The sequence below is a fragment of the Hippocampus bargibanti genome, linkage group LG11 (genome assembly GCF_051943395.1).
Source record: "Hippocampus bargibanti isolate YZ-2025 linkage group LG11, ASM5194339v1, whole genome shotgun sequence".
Classification (NCBI taxonomy): Eukaryota; Metazoa; Chordata; class Actinopteri; order Syngnathiformes; family Syngnathidae; genus Hippocampus; species Hippocampus bargibanti.
This window is the reverse complement of record NC_142744.1, coordinates 11,774,825-11,792,267: the sequence shown is the minus strand read 5'-3', so window position 1 is coordinate 11,792,267 and position 17,443 is coordinate 11,774,825. Positions and strand designations below refer to the sequence as shown.

At 41.2% G+C, this 17,443-nt stretch overlaps 1 protein-coding gene across 1 annotated transcript; it reads left to right on the top strand.

The window, feature by feature from the left end:
• The first annotated feature begins 6,802 nt into the window (after window positions 1-6,802).
• Window positions 6,803-17,338, top strand: LOC148891607 (cysteine/serine-rich nuclear protein 1-like). Its single transcript, XM_089008348.1, is given in 6 exon segments — window positions 6,803-6,957; window positions 10,894-11,103; window positions 14,577-14,839; window positions 14,919-15,209; window positions 16,014-16,160; window positions 16,163-17,338. Coding segments are annotated over 5 exon segments (1,695 nt in total). The 5' UTR covers window positions 6,803-6,957; window positions 10,894-10,919; the 3' UTR covers window positions 16,973-17,338.
• Window positions 17,339-17,443: the final 105 nt, after the last annotated feature.

Genomic DNA, 17,443 nt, shown 5'->3' with positions numbered 1-17,443 from the left:
TCTCAGCAGAATACATTTGTACGCCAAGCTCAGCTGAACAAGGCATCCGTTCGGGCCAGCTTTCGGGTTGCTAAACTGATAGCAAGCAGCGGTAAGCCTTTCACGGACGGAGTTAAGAAATGTATGGATGCTGTCGCGGAGGAGGTCGCGGAGGAGGTGTGTCCCGAGGGGAAAGATGCATCTAAGTCTGTCGGCGAGCACAATTACCAGACGCGGTGAAGAAATCGGGAGTAATGTATCTGCCCAGATGCAGCAGAAGACGAAAGAATTTGACTTTTTTTCATTAGCACTGGATAAGAGCACGGACGTGCAAGACACAGCGCAACTGCTCATTTTTATTCGTGGAGTTAGCGCAAACTTTGAGATATGCGAGTAACTGGCAGCCCTCCAAAGTCTCAAAGGGACTACAAGGCGAGAGGATATTTTTTACCAAGTGTACCAAACCATGGAGAAGTTGGACCTGAGTTACAGAACTGTGATGTTCTGAAAGACGCATTCATTCCCAACAGTCTCATTGACTTCTATGCCGCCCTCCGAAACAACACATATCCAAACATCAAAAAACACGCAATGAAAATGTCCACAGTTTTTGGCAGAACGTATATCTGCGAGAAAACCTTTTCTCGCATGAAACTGCCGAAATCAACGATGAGATCAAGATTGACAGATGAACATTTGCATCCGTGCTTGAGACTGGCTGTAACTAGAATGGAACCTGATATTCAACGTCTCACCAGCCAGATGCAGGCCCACGGTTCACACTGATGAACATACATAGGTAAGCTCACTTTTCTGACTTGAATGAGTCGTTCTGAGCATGAACAAATTTAATCATAATAACATCTAGTGGGATAAAATCCATCTTTACAGCCACAATGGTAGTGAAATGTATTGTGCTGTGTATAGGTGCTGTATCACTTAGTTCACTTTCTCAACCTGCTTCCTTTGTCGTTTTCACAGGGACGTTGATAAGAGAGAGAGCTGCAAACAGTGGTCTCTACAAGCCTACTGGAACTTACAAAAGGACTATAAGGAAGGAACACAACAACTTTAAGAGACTGCTCATATGTGACAGAGAGATTCTGCTCTGACAACTGAGCTAAACTTTTATCTGTTAAGATTGTGCTGGGCACAAAAGTTAATGTTCCATGGCTTTTTTTCTATGAAGAACACAGAGAGAGTTATTTAGTTATTATTTATGTCATCTTCTTCTTCTTTTCCTTTCGGCTTTTCCCTTCAAGGGGTCGGTCGCCACAGTAAATCAGTGTCCTCTATGTTGAGAGGTTTGATCCGCATGTTTGTTTTGGCCAAGCTTTTACGTCGGATGCCCTTCCTGACACAACCCTCTGTATTTATCCATTTATTTCATAAATAGTGTTATTTATTTCCTGTTTTTTCAATGAAGAACCCAGAGAGAGTTATTTTGTTATTATTTATGTCATAAATAGTGTTATTTCCTGTTTTTTTCTGTGAAGAACTCAGAGAGGGTTATTTAGTTCATTAATAGCATTATTATTTGTTTCCTGACTTTTTTTCTGGAAAGAACCTGGAAAGGGTTATTTGGTTATGGGTGGCTTTCTGGAAAAGAGTCAAATTTTTAAGTTCCCCTACGACCGTCACCCTTTTTCTGTTATAAACTGACACCGGCCCCCCATCACAGAAGGGAAAAGTTATGTGGCCCTCACAGGAAAAAGTTTGGGGACCCCTGGTCTCAGGTTTCTCACGCTGCATTGAATGTTTATGAGTGGCTGCCTTTCCAGCAGCTCATGTATTTTGTTTTTCTACTTTCATTCCTTTCATCACTTTGCTGCTGTGAAATGTAAATTTCTCCACTGCGAGACTAATAAAGGCAAATCCAATCCAATCCAATCCAATGTAGTCCGAAAACTCAATATTATGTGGGTCCTGCAATTTGAGTGAAAATTCAAAACCCCTGGCACTGGAGTGAACACATTTCTGCACATCATCTGGCAGTGAATGAGTTAGATTTACTCAAGTAGAATTTAGCTGATCACAAATGTTTTGTTTCTTTAACAAACAAACAAAAAAAAAACGATTATTATGCGTATTTGCATTGATGTATTGAATCTTTTATCTCACTAAAAATAGATTAATTCATCTATTATAAATAGAAAGCAAAATTGCTTAAAATATATTCACATGTATATTTAAATTAGTATCTATTGCAATTACATAATTGGCAAATGCATTCTACAGTAACGAGAACGAAGAAGCCTCGTGACCACCTTGAGTTACTCGACAACAACATGGGCTCTTCTGACCTCTAATGGAGAAAAGCCGCCATGACAAGGAAAACGCTTAAACGTTACCCTCTTGTGACAGACAGATAGCGCCAGAGTAATGTCCTTCTTGAACGTTCAACGAGTTTAAAGCGCTTTTGTAATTTAATCATCTTTTCTTTTTTTAGAACGATAATTAAAAAGTAATAGTAGTAGACCTGGAAGTAGTAGTAGTAGTAGTAGTAATATCATATTAATAATGATGATAGTATACATCACTCGGCCTCAATCACTCACACTCGCATGTACACATTGGCAATTATCAGTGACGTGCAGTCAGGGGAGGAAGGTGAGGCTGTGCCTCGCCTGTCATGGAAATATCAAATGACAAAATAAATTAAACAGTTATATTTATTTAGTGATTTGTACTTTAACGTTCTTTTCCATTTAATGTCACAATTTTTGGATTTTTTTTTCAAAATCGCTGAATTTTCACATTTACCGTTCAAATACTAAGTGGAGACGAGCGGTGAGGCAGCAGCCGGCTGAGCCTCACCATGGATTGCGCAATCACTATGCTAACTGTGCCGGATTGCTCTGCAGTGAGACCGCATTGCTGTCCCTCTACATATCGCTTTTAAAGTGTTCAAAAGCTTTTAGTAGATGAATTAAATTTCTACAGTTTAGCTGGTGTATATAATACAGTCACTGTACGTACATTATAAACACTGTACTACAGTGTTTATTTTATTTTTATCAAAACTGGATGCATAGGTGAGGCACACAGTTCTCCTGCCTCATGACAGGGGGCGCTGGTGATTACAGATTCTTCTTGCGACTCCTCGGCTGCAGAATAATAGAATAAGTGACAGCAAGCTACAGTAAACAGTTAGCAAATTAAGTGCAACCATCCAGTCATTTTTTCGTGTTGCTTGGCCTTATTTTCAGAATGGTGGATTACATATCTAAATTGAAAGAATTTTCTAAACTGAACTTTCAATTGAAGCAGGCGATAATAATTAAAGGAAGACCAATTTAAAGGAAGACCAACACACACAAACGGTGAGGAATGAATGTAAATCTCCTGGACAACTTCTCAGCTTTTTGGCCAAGAAGGATCTCATTGAAACTATTCCTGAAGCGACAAAGTGGCTCCAGCTTGTGCTCACTGTTCCAGCTACTACAGCATCAGTGGAGCGGTCATTCTCAGCACAAAATACTGAAAACATACAGTCGGAACAGGTCTGATCAAGGACGACTTTCTTCTGATCTCCATTGAGACAGAGAGACTTGGAATTCATTTATAAGTAAAGGTAACACGATAATAACGTTTTTTAATATTTTTTTTATATGCTACAGTTTGTATACAGTATATAAAGAATGCTGACATGACATTTTAAGCAAAACACGTTAACTGTTGCCAATCAAACGGTGAATAAGCTACTCTGTGGAGTTCATGTTTGTAAATCTGACTGTGATGACGTCAGTGCCTCACCTGCCATGAACCTCACCGCACGTCACTGGCAATTATGAGGTTACATGAGCATAATACAGGTTTTAAACCACACAGATTGAGCTACTGTTGCTCCATTACAATTTAGTCCTTTACTCTCACAATAAGATTGTGTTTCCATTGCGGCATGTCAGCAACATATGTGCAATAATTGATGAGCCCCCACACATTGCAAGTTTTAATCCCGTTGCTGGAAAAGAGCCCAACGTTGAGTACTCAGCTTTACGTTGTGGAGCATTTTCCTACTGAATAACACATGATCATCCCAGGTCAGTGATGCATGTGTTTTGAAAGGGAAGCATTTGAGAGAGTATGCGGATGGGTTGAGCCTGGTGCATGGTGGGGGGGGGGGGGGCGCAATCACACCCACTCAACTCCACAGGCCAGTCAGAGCTGATACGAACAGCTGAGAGCATAGCAGGTTAAGGGCCTCCTTCCTTCCGTCCGCTCCGACCAGTCTACTCACATGGAACCACACGTGATGGCAGACACCAACAGAAACAAAACGGGGCCTGGAATTCCAAGAACACACAAGCTCTTAGTGCTCAAATGACAAACATGTTTGTCTGTAATTATGGACTCACGTGGAAACAACAAAGAGAGCAGTATATATTTGATCAGTGACACATTCCTTTGGCGAAATCTCCTGCTCACTCTGCGACTTTTTTCACATTTGCGTAAAAAGGTCAGCGCAGTTGCTCACTGTTTATCTAACTGACAATGTTAAACAGGGGATGTCGTATGCAACCCGCAGCTGCTTTTCTGTTACACACGCGGCAACAGATAAGACCTCTTGTCTCGTAAACTGTGTAACTGACCTACTTTCCTCCCTGGGCTGCAGCTTGACTTGCTTTCAATCGAAGTGATGGATGATGCCCTCGAAGGAAATAAATAGTCGATGTTCTCCCTGTTATACTTCTTAGTCAACAGTGTGAATGATGTCAATTTTGTGCACCCAAAAGTAACACTTGAAGGTGCTAAAATACAGTATATCCCTGCGATTAGACACCCATTGGTGGATCAAAGTGCATATATAAAACAGTCCTGTCACCCATGAAGGATGATGGGAAGATTTCATATGTCAAATCTTTATCAGACTTCATCAGAATGTCAACGTATGTGGGCCATCCATGGCGAACCCAAAAGGAGGCCACAAGAGCAACCTGAGTGGCCGCCAAAAGGTAGGTTCACTGAGGAACTGACAACAAGATGAGGTTTGGGGCTAAACTCACCTCAGCTCGCTGGATGGAGATTTTGGTTGATGAGAAAAACAGTCGGCATTTTTCAGTGTATTTTGCAGAACTTTTTCAAAAATAAACGGAAGGGTGATTGTGCGAGGTGCAGCAGAACACTTACTATACTTTTGCAAAGACAAATATGGGTGACTTAGCTGCTCTTTGAGTGAAACCGTCACCCCCCCCACCCCCGCCCCCACCTAGCCAAAGTGGGTCAGCACATCCTTCTCACAACCCACAACACTTGACCCAGCAGGTGTTAGCACTGTTTTTGAGTTTGAATCAACAAATCAAGTACCGTGTCAACATGGAGTCAAAGCGCAAGCTCAAGGGTATTTTGTCTTTCTGTTCATCTGTCTTTCCATCTGTTAATCTGCCACGCACTCTGAGCAATGAGCTTCATTTTCCCCGCCAGCCAGGGACAGCGAGCGGCCTGTGATTATCTTTAAAGCAGGCACTGGAATGTTAATCCTGCCTAGATTTGACCGTCTAATCAGTCATATACGAAAAACACTGGAATTCATAGTTGCAATGCTGCAGACAATGTGTGCAGATATTTAATACTTGCGATATCAATGACACTCATATCTGGTTGATAAGAAATAGATATCTCAGAACCACAAAATATTATTAGCATCATCTAAAATGTGTTTGCGTCTTTTAAATAAATATAGTCTGCTGGTGGATCTGTTTTGATTTACTTTATCACTGTGGAGAAGTGCCAGAGAGCTTTTCCTTATTGAAACAAAACTTTAAATAAATTACATCTGAGTTTACAGTTAAAATGCTGGAACATTTTTAGGTAAACTGCAAGTACATATACTGCAACTAAAGTGAACACAGTTCTGACTATTTAGAGTTGCCCAAGAGAGTCGAAATATTCAGAGCCACTTTTTCATTAGAGTATGGTGCAATGCTCTACAGTACTATATTTTTTGTTGTATTAAAACAATGGTTATTTGATCGTCTCAGTTAAAATTCAGCAATATTATTCATGTAAAAATCTTTGTTTTGTACCCAGGATATTATTATGATTATTTTTTATTGATTATATTGCATTATTATTATTAATATTATCATTACTATTACTATTCTTGTCATTATTATTGTTCTTCTTCTTGTTCTTGTTCTTCTTGTTCTTCTTCTTCTTCTTCTTCTTCTTCTTCTTCTTCTTCTTCTTCTTCTTCTTATTATTATTATTATTATTATTATTATTATTATTATTATTATTATTATATTGTTACTACTACTACTACTACTACTACTACTACTACTACTACTACTACTACTACTACTACTACTACTAACTACTGTTTCTTTTGTTTGTTCGGGTGTGAGGGTTGTTTTTCCTACTTGCTCAGATTCTTCACCCAAAATGTGGGTGTATTTTGTTCCAATCACTTTTCAGTACCAAGAGCTGCAAGAAATTATTTTAAAAAGTGATCCAATAACCGCCAGCTGGAGGGTGAAAGTTTATTTCTCTCCCGTTACGTCACTACTCTGGCAGAATGTGACTGTAATCGAAGAGGAACGATATTCATCACGAGTTTGACTCGTACACCAAGATTGATCCCACCCGACGATGTTGGTTTCGTTTGTCACAATTGAATGAAAAACTTTGTTGCCGTTTGTCGGTCTATTTTATAACTGTATCTATTTTGCTCATATGTACAACTACTTTTGTATTGTTTTATCGAGTTATATTATATGTTTTTGTAGTTTAACAATTCTACATGTGTTATGCGTTAGATTGCCTAACGGAAGGGTCACTCTCTTGTTATCTTTTGTATACTCTTCGATTGGTGCCAGCAGTCCCGAGGCGTTCACGTTTTCTGCCAATGCTGCTACAACAGTGAAACATTAGCTTCACACAAACACTGACGAGAGACGCAGCTGGCTGTAAGAAACCGTCAACTCTGCCACAAATCCACACTTATTTACCCGTTATTATGCTGCCTTTGAAGTCGTGGTGAGTACATTGTTTAACACACACACGCACGCACACACATACCACGCACGCACACGCCACACGCACACGCACGCACACACGCACACGCACACACCGCACACACAATGTATGTAGATATAATACCACTATCATCCGCTGTTGTCCCGAATTTTGGTTAATTGCTCAACTGTTGCAACAAATTCTTAAAGGAGTTGATCTGAGTGTGTTGTCAAGAAAGCCAGAACAGAGTTGTCATTGTAATTGACATGCCTCTGCGAGAGGTGAGGGGGGTCAGCCTCATGACATGATGGTTATTATTGTGTGTCGGGAAACAACTCCTCCAGTCAAAACTCACAATGTTCTCGTCAGTATCACATATGAGGATGTACCGATGCCCTGTTTCATAGACACTTTTATTAACATCAACACAATTGTGTGTATTTCCCCTCCAGCTCTACTTGTGCTTGGGCCTTTAAATAATAGATGGGCTCTCAGTGGAGAGCACAGTATGTTTCTGATGGAAGATACTGTACTAAATATGTACAGTAAACATAAATGGCTTGGAAAGAAGCAATGAGTCATTAGAAATGCAGTCGTTTACTACGGCATCTGGATGAAGGGTGCCTCTCGTTTGATGACATATTTTGTTGATTGAGCCAGACACAGTCACACACACAGACAGGCACACACACTGAATGGCTCTGTTAATTGAGGATGGTGGGGAAAGGGAGCCTCTCAGTTCAAATCAACCAGGAGGGGTGCTGTTGTTTACTTACTATATTTTATGGTTAGAGTCTTTAACCTCGTGAATCTTGAATAGACGTTTTATACCACATTGACCATAAAAAGCATGAATTGTAATGATTAACTGACTTGCTGATCATCAGCAGGTGACTCAGCTCATGTTTTGAAGGTCATTACAGATTGTAAAATGTCCAATTTTATTCCCTATCACCGTTTGTAATGGCAATGACATTTTAAATGCCTTGAAACCATTTGTGGTCGTTTGACATTCTTTGACCACTTCAGATCAGTCGCATGCTTCCTTTCATGGCATCCACCCAAGACATCACGCATGCCTTTCATTCTTACAAAATGTTAACATATCCTACACGCCGCTTGTGTATAATGACCACTTTATTCACATAAGTGTTGGGATTCCTTTAGGCTCTTCTTTCATCAATTCGCTTTGAAAAAGCCCCGGTGTACTTTTAACTTCATTCCTCAACCTTTGGTTAAGTCTTTCTTATTCACGTCTCCAAAATAACAGCTTCTTACATCCCACTCCAGTCCCATCTTTATTTACTGGCTTCACAAAAAACACGAGGAATCACTGGAATGTGGATTAGCCCCCTGAAAGTAGAAAATTGAGATGTTGATTCACTTTGAAGTCAAATCAAAAGCTCAGCTGTTTAGTGGGCATCATTTCAGTTTAAATTTGAACACCTTCAACGGTAATTTGAAGGATTATTGCTATGGATATGCAATTAGCTTAAACAAACGAATTGCTTCAAACCGGCTTGGCCGGTGCCGATGTTTCTCTCTTTCATTAAAACAACACCTTGTATTTGAACTTTATGAAAACAATGCACAGTATAACGCTGACTTCCCTAATTATATTTAAAAAATGAGGTTTGAATCGCCCTTTCTTCACCTAAACGATTCACTAATAACGAATTAACTAACTGATGAACTAATAACTCATACTGATTATTTTCATGATTACTCGTTTCATTTCAGGAATGGAATGAAATGATGTGTTTAACTCATTCACTGCCATTCCCGAATTTATTTGGGTATTGAAAATATGACGTGGAGCGCCATTCCTGAATTCGTACTGGTTTTGGTTATTCTTGCGAGGGGTGCCGATAAAGCGCTGGTCAGACCTCTGGTCATGTTTTTTTCCCCTTCCACGAGGGGGCAGCATTTGCCTTTTGTACAGCCTCCCCCACTTGCACCTCATATTACTCCAGAACCAAATAAAATAGAACGTTTTTTTCTAATGAAACAAGTTTTTTTTACGCTGCATTGAATGTTTATGTAGTCCTAAAGCTCAATATTCTGTGGCCTCTTGAATTTGAGTGACAATGACAAAAACCGTGGCGCTGTAGTGGAAAGGTTTTTTCCACCTGTGGCAGTGAATGAGTTAAGTAAGGATGTAGCCAGTTTTAATAGAGGAAGCGAGGATCCTGAGATTTTTTTGTCAGTATTGACTGATGCTAATATTTTAACTCATTCACTGCCATACATGGAAAAATGTGTCGACCCCAGAGCCAGGGTTTTTGTCATTATCACTTGAGTTCCAGGACCCACAGAATATTGAGTTTTAGGACTACATTATCATTCAATCCAGCGTTAGAAACCTTAGACTCTCTTCTGGCATTGGAAAAAAAAGAGTTAATTCCTAAATTATATGGATCCGTAGTTATATGAGCTTGAAATGAGGGCATCTGTCCAAAATACAATGCAAGACATACATATTGGTGTATATAGCGCTTTAACAACAGCTGAAGCTGGAACAAAGCAATAACATGGAAAAAAGGGAAATACTGCCCCCTTGTAAAAAATACAAAAATATTGCCAGAGCCATTGCCAGAGCCCATATCCAGCTCTTTATCGGCACCCAAGCATGAAAAAACAAATCCCGAACAAATTCGGGAATGGCGTCATATTTTCAATTCCCGAATAAATTTGTCAATGGCAGTGAGTGAGTTAAGAACTGTACAATATCTAAAACGGAATGGCAAACTGATAGTTAAAGTGAAAGGTTGTCACGGTTTGCAAGGTGGTGATGGCGGGTGCGGATCCCAAAAAGCAGGCAGGATGGAGCAGGAGGTTGTTTGACAAATTGTATTAAAATAAAGGTCAGCAGGAACAAAATGTAAAACATCAAAATCAACTGAACAGAAAAAATACAAAGTATCAAAAGAAAACCAAGTGTAAAAGTCCGCCAAGGTTAAACACATGCACAGCATACAATGCATGCGATTGTAGACAAAGCATGCAACAAACAATGAACCGACACCGGGTGGTCGTGCCGGGTGTCCTTTTAAATGTCAGTGATTAAAACGACCAGCACCTGCGAGGCTGCAGGCAGGGCTGACGTCGCTACCCGTTGGTCGCCAATCTGATCGGGACGACCAGCACCTGTGCAGGTGCAGGCGGGGCCGACAGCGCCCCCCGTTGGTCGCCAACCCGATCATGACAAAGGTAAACTTCCGAGTTGAGTGAACGCTGGCGCGTGTGGCTGCCGCTGCTCACCTGCAGAAAATATATTCTTTGACTGTAAAGTGTCCTTGAGAGTTTTGAAAGGCGCTTATAAATGAAATGTATTATTATTATTATTATTATTATTATTATTATTATTGTATTTCATATTCAGACCTTTTTTGTGCAGCGGCAAGCTTCCTTTTCTTCCTTGCATAAACACACAAATTTGCAATTATGAGCTATTTGTTTTTATTTATTTATTTATCTCGTCTCATCTCATTTTCCGTACCGCTTATTCCTCATTAGGATCGCGGGGGTTGCTGGTGCCTATCTCAGCTGTCTTTGGGCACAAGGCGGGGGACACCCTGAATTGGAATCGCAGGGCACACAAAGACATACAACAGTCACTCTCACAGTCACACTCACACCTAGGGACAATTTGGAGTGGTTAATCTGCCTGCCATGCATGTTTTTGGAGTGTGGGAGGAAACCAGAGGACCCGGAGAAAACCCACGCGGGTCCGGGGAGAACATGCAAACTCCACACAGGGAGGGCGCACCGGGACGCGAACCGGCGACCTCTGCACTGTGAAGCCGGTGTGCTAACCACTCGACTACCGGGCCGCCTATTTAGTTAGTTAGTTAGTTAGTTAGTTAGTTAGTTATTTTTGCTTTATATTGTGAAATGTATTCAGGAATGCATCATCTACATGGCCACTTTAATCATCTCTTTTTTTTTCCCCTGCAGAATGTATCACCACCCGAGCCAAAACAATGGCAGGTGTCCTGAAGCGAAAGTTTGCAGCGGTTGAGGAAAGCCCTAGCGACTCAGCTTCTTCCTCTTCCCCACTGTCGTCTTCATCCACATCTTCGGAGTGCGAGTCCGACGGCGAGAGCAGTTCGTCCGAGACGCAGGATTTTACACCCCACACCTCCTCTGCGCCCACCAGTTTACCCAGTGAGTAGCCAAAGCCGACGTGTAAAAACTTCAGAATTTGAAACCGATGCTGAAACCGTGCAAAACGGTTTCATTCCCGTTTTGAAGTTACACAACAAAGTCACGCTGCAAAACAGAGGCTGAGTGCGAAGCAGGCTTTTTAGACGCGCGGACACACAGCCTGAGATTAGCTTAGTCAGCTGGCTTCGCTTGTTTACTGACTGGTGGGAGAAGAATTCATCCTCGGTTATGTGTGAAGGTCAGAAGACCTTTTTGAAACCAAACTGTTAAAAGAGGGAGTAAACCGGGAGTATTACCTCACCGATTTCCACTCAAAAGATTTCCATCATGTTCTCTCATTTTTTTCACCCCGATTCTGTTTTTGTTTTGTTTCAAAATCATCTTTATTGGCCAAGTTTGTAGAACACACAAGGAATTTGTCTCTGGTAAAACACGCTGCACTAGTATTGGATTGGATTTGCCTTGATTAGTCCCACAGTGGAGAAATTTACATTTCACAGCAGCAAAGTGATGAAAGGAATGAAAGTAGAAAAACAAAATACATGAGCTGCTGGAAAGGCAGCCACTCTCGCGGCGCCGTCTTGAAGTCAAAAGAACAAAAAAAGCATCAGATCATCAATAAATAATCAAGTATCATATTAAAAAAGACATAACAACTAAGGACACTAATAAAGGCTAATGTAATGTAATATAATGTAATCTAATTCCTTAACCCTTTCGATACCATAATCTGAAAATGTGATTTTTGGAAGACATTTTTATGCTGAATCATTTCATTGGCTTCTTGTCACGGTTTGCAAGGTGGTGATGGCGGGTGCGGATCCCAAAAAGCAGGCAGAAGTGAGCAGGAGGTTGTTTGACAAATTGTATTAAAATAAAGGTCAGCAGGAACAAAATGTAAAACATCAAAATCGTCTGAACGGAAAAATACAAAGTATCAAAAGAAAACCAAGTGTAAAAGTCCGCCAAGGTTAAACAAACACGTGCACAGCATACAATGCATGCGATTGCAGACAAAGCATGCAACAAACAATGAACCGACACCGGATGGTCGTGCCGGGTGTCCTTTTAAGTGTCAGTGATTAAAACCACCAGCACCTGCGAGGCTGCAGGCAGGGCCGACAGCGCCCCCGTTGGTCGCCAACCAGATCATGACACTTCTGAGTAACGCATATCAATCAAGAAATGCAGAAATGTGTAATGTTTTTTACAAAATGTATCATATTGGTCATAAATAAAATATCATCCCGCATTTCTATTAGTTTTATTTTTCACCGATTATCCTGTGACTGTAAAGTGACCTTGAGAGTTTTGAAAGGCGCCTAGTAATGAAATGTATTATTATTATTATAATCAGCCCAAAAGAAGTAATCAGATTAGCTTCAGGGAATAGCCCACTTCTCCCTCCAACCTTAAAGCAGGGACCTATTAGAGCAGAGGTCTGGCACCGCCACCTCTGGACAGTAGGGATATATATAGAACCAGAGCTACCAGCACAATTTTAGTTCGCTGACGAAGCTTTTCGGATGAGGACCGAAACGTCCGACACCTTCAAAGAAGTACAGATGACAGCTGAAGAAACCTTTTCATCGATGGACCACTCCTGTACGACTGAGAGCTTACACAGACGTATTAGTTTTATATATAAAAAAAGCTGACGAGTTTATACATCAGAATACAAATATTATTGTATAATATTATATTGTTTTTTTTTTTTTTTTTGTTCTTTTGACTTCAAGACGGCGCCGCGAGAGTGGCTGCCTTTCCAGCAGCTCATGTACATATTTTGTTGTACTGTCATTCCTTTCATCACATTGCTGCTGTGAAATGTATATTTCTCCACTGTGAGGCTAAAAAAGGCAAATCCAAATCCAAATATAGGAAACCATTTTGATGGATATTTTGTAACAAAAAAAAAAACAGTATAAAACCGAGCAAAGTAATTTGCACTCAATTGGATGCCTGGAGTAATTCTGATGCAATCTTGTATTGAAAGCCGAAAAATGCCATGTCACTAAATATCGGAAGAATGGGGTACTAACTTGTACCGACAGAAAATTTGAGAATAAACTTGCTCCCCTTTATTTTCTACGAGTAAAAATTTATGGCAGTAGTCATTTGTACCGTCAGTATGGAAAGGGTCAATGTAAGTGGTACTTTTCAGGAACGTTGAAACAAAGTGCAAAGTATCAAGCAGAGCTAAAGTGATTAGTGGTAGAATAAAATACAATAACCGTTAGTGCAGAAAGTCAGTGAACCATTTTAAAGTGATCAGTCGCCCTATTTGTAGTCAAACAAGTGTGCAATTATACAGATGTCCTTGAGCGCCTTAAAGTGTCTGGTGCTGGGTATTATATAGGTCAGTTGACCTATTATATAGGTCAAAGTCAGCTTTATTGTCAAATATGCATGACATACAGCACAAATGAAATGAAACAAAATGAAAAGAAGCACGATACAGTTATATTTGGGTTACTGTTTTAGAGAATTGATGGTGACGGGAGATCGATCGGGAGCGCCTGCCTGAGGGGAGTAGCTGGAAAAGGTGGTGGCCAGGGTGCCCCTGTCTTGATTCTCGTAGTGTTCGGAGTAACCGACTCGGCACATGCAGCAACTGCACTGATTATTTAAAGGACAACCAATACCATTTTTTTTGTTTCCTAACTGTCATCAGAAAAACGTTTTATAGCATCTAAAATACCCAAAACACGCAGGCTGATATTTGTAGTCAAATGCAAAACACCAATAAAAATTAGTTAAAATGTCCCAAAACCACTTCCAAATGACCTCAGAAATTGCGAGTTTCAGAAGGTCCCGCCTCCTTGTTCGTGACGTCACGCCAGGACGTCTTGCCTCTAAAATCAAAACAATGGCTTCAGATTCGGAGATGCTTTCTTGTTATTCATCTAGTTATGAATATGATTCAAATAGTTCTGAAGAGGAAGGCATAAATGTTTGCAATCGATTGAAGAACTCGTTCCGTATCATTTTGAGGCGTCTGGACTCGAATGTAGCGCCCAGAAAATTCACAAGATGGCGCCCAAGCTCGGTTGGAAATGGGCTGATTTGTCTGCTGGGAATTTGTGTCAACTAGTATCAAATAGTAGTCTTAGTGCAACACACAACGATTCACCACTGCATTATTTATGTGTTTTCCTTCTAATTCCGCCATCAACACGGATCAACACGATGTTTTCAGACCAAACAAAGTACCCAAAATGCATCGTGTGTCACTTTCTCGATCAGGGGCGTACCAGACGTGACGTCATGTCAGTCATCGTCACCAACTCGAAAACAAGACTTCCTGAATATTCAGTCATTTGCAGTGATTTTACAAATTATGGACACAACTTGTCCCGAGGCATCGGTTGTCCTTAAATGCTACAACTAATAAATTAATTATTTTTGTGAATATATTGAAAAAAAAAACACATCCTCATTCATGCTTTTCTCTCTCTTTCTTCCTCTCTCAGTCGGATCCATTGTGAAGAAACCAAGACTGGTCAAGAGGCAGTGCCGTGTGCGCTTTGACCAAGTTTCCGTTTTCAGTTTCCCTCGCTGTCAGGGCTTCACCAGCGTGCCCAGTCACGGCGGCGCCACCTTGGGCATGATGTGGAAGCACACTAGCCTCCATAAATACACGGTAGCGGAGCATGCATCGAAGCAAAGGCGCCAACGTCGGCAAAGGCACATGCTCAGATTAGGAGAGGAGAGATTTGAGGCATCCAAACAAAATGTGAGTTCACCTAATTTCGTCGCGATTGAGTTTACCTCGTACCTTGTACTTCGTCTTACCTGACTTTATTTGGTTATAGCAGATCGCCAATGAGGCTTTTAGCCAGAACCAAGCCGGCCTGCTCACAAGAGACCTCAAAGTTTCCACTGATGACAGTGAGGCGGAGCTGGACGAAAGAAGCGCCCTCCAGCCGTATTCATCCAGGCAGCGGCAGGATCTCCTCCTGGCGTCTGGAGTGAAGCGCATCGACAAGGAGGAGAAGAAGCAGCTTCATTCTCTGCGTTTGTCCAGGGAAGCGTGTGGATGTGACTGCCAAGGCTTTTGTGAGCCCGAGACCTGTGCCTGCAGCTTGGCGGGCATCAAGTGTCAGGTTGGTCAAATTTGTACGCTTTGTTTGATGAACTGAAGGGGAGTGATTAGGGTACTGTAAAGGATTGCAAACAGTCGGTACTGCATTTATGTATGTATTTATTTATTTATTTATCCTCATGATTGAACATAACAGTTACACGCACAAATACAAAAAAAACTCTTATGCAGCTCCCAGCACCACTCACGAGGGCTCTTAAAGGTGCACTTCCAATGTACAAATAGCGCAATTCCTACCGTAATATCATTTTAGAAAAAAAAAAAAGATTAGATTGTATGTACGGTGCCATTTTCTCTTTATTAAAACACAAAACAAACAAAATGTTTTTTAAACTCATTCACTTCCATTCTCGAATTTGTTCAGGAAATGAAAATATGAACTGGAACGCCATTCCCGAATTTGTTCGGGCATTGTTTTTTCTTGCAGGGGGGTGCCAATAAATCACTGGTCAGACCTCTGGCAATGTTTTCCCTCCCACGGGGCAGCATTTGCCTTTTGTACAGCCACCCCCATTTGCACCTCAGATATCTCCAGACCCATATAACTTAGGAATTAACTCCTTTTTTCAGATGAAAGAAGAGAGTCTCAAATTTCTCACGCTGCTTGAATGTTTATGTCGTCCGAAATCTCACAATTCCGTGGGGGCCTGCAATTTTAGTGAAAATAACAAAAACCCTGGCACTGGAGTGGACACATTTTTGCACATCGTCTGGCAATGAATGAGTTAATGAATGGCAGCGTCCACAAGAGACAACATTTTACAATCATCTCTAGTAACCGCGACATGATCTCTTTCGCCCTCAGGTGGACCGGTTCAGCTTTCCATGTGGCTGCACAAAGTACAGCTGCGGAAACATCGAAGGATATGTGGAGTTTGACTCCAAACGTGTGCAGACGCATTACATCCACACCGTCACGCGACTCGATTTAGAGCGCCGATTGCGAGCTGAAAAACAAAACTGGCAGACCAGTCCATACTTTCAGAGGAACTTGTGTCTCGAGATCTGAGCAAGACACATCCCGTGATGAATGAACCTTTCAAGACGTACCCTTTTGATTTTTCTTTAGAAGAAGAGGCTCTTGGGCTGAGCATTTCCACCGGTCCGACGTTTAATTCCCTCCTGGCGCGAGCAGTGGTAGAAGAGAGCAGCTGCAGTAGTGACATGACAGAATTATCCAGTTCATCAGCTGACTGCAACGGTGGACAACTTCCCGCCAATCGTGGAGGTGCGCCTTGCAGTCTCAACATCTGCGATTCTGAAAATAATAACGACTCTATGTGCCAACAACTGAGACTTATGGCAGCACCATTGACCCTGAGCAGCAGCAGCTGTGAGTCAAACGGGACAACTGACAGAATGGAAGGAGCACTTTGGGCCAACTCTATCGCAGACAATAAAAGCTCCGTTGCAGCGACAGATTATCTGGATGAAAACGCAAATCAAGCAAGAGACCCCGGTGACAACGAGGATTCCCTTGAAGACTATCCAAACACTCCCTCCCCGACTCTGGACTTTTCCTCCAGCAGGTACATGGACCCGAGTGTCTCTTCGGAGTCTGACCTGGAGTTCTTCGATAGCGACTATCCTTCTGGGCCATTTCACAGCTCGTTCAAAGAGCACAGACACACACACAGTTTTCATCACCCACAGCTGATGAGCTCTGTTTATTTGCCGCAGTGTGAATCAAGCACCTACCTCCTGGAGTCTCTGATTGGCCTGACTGAGCCCAGCCCAGAGCCGATTGAGCATCAACAACTTTGAGTGGAAATATTGTTATAATTTCAATGGTTTTTTTATGTTAACATTTCCATTTTCCTTTTATCTATTATTATATTTCAATGAAGTCCATACACTTGTACGGTATTTCTTATGTTTTTTCCCCCCAAAGTTTGACTTATTTACTTTCCATTTACAGTTATATGATGCCACAAAATACATGATTCCTAATATGGAAATAAGGCCATATTTGTATGAACCACTTGGAGCATGACCATATGTCTTAAAATATAGACAATTAATTATAACTATTTTGGTAACTGCCTGGTAATGAATTGCTCTTTACATGCCTTCCAATATATTTATGTACTGTAGTAATAAATTGAACTGATTATTTATTAAATCACTGATCTTGAAGGTGAATGTATCCACACACTATCTATTTATTCTTTTGCAATACCACTTAGTCTCAGGGTTACAGCTGAGGCCAACACACCTTGGATTGAGTGCTACTGT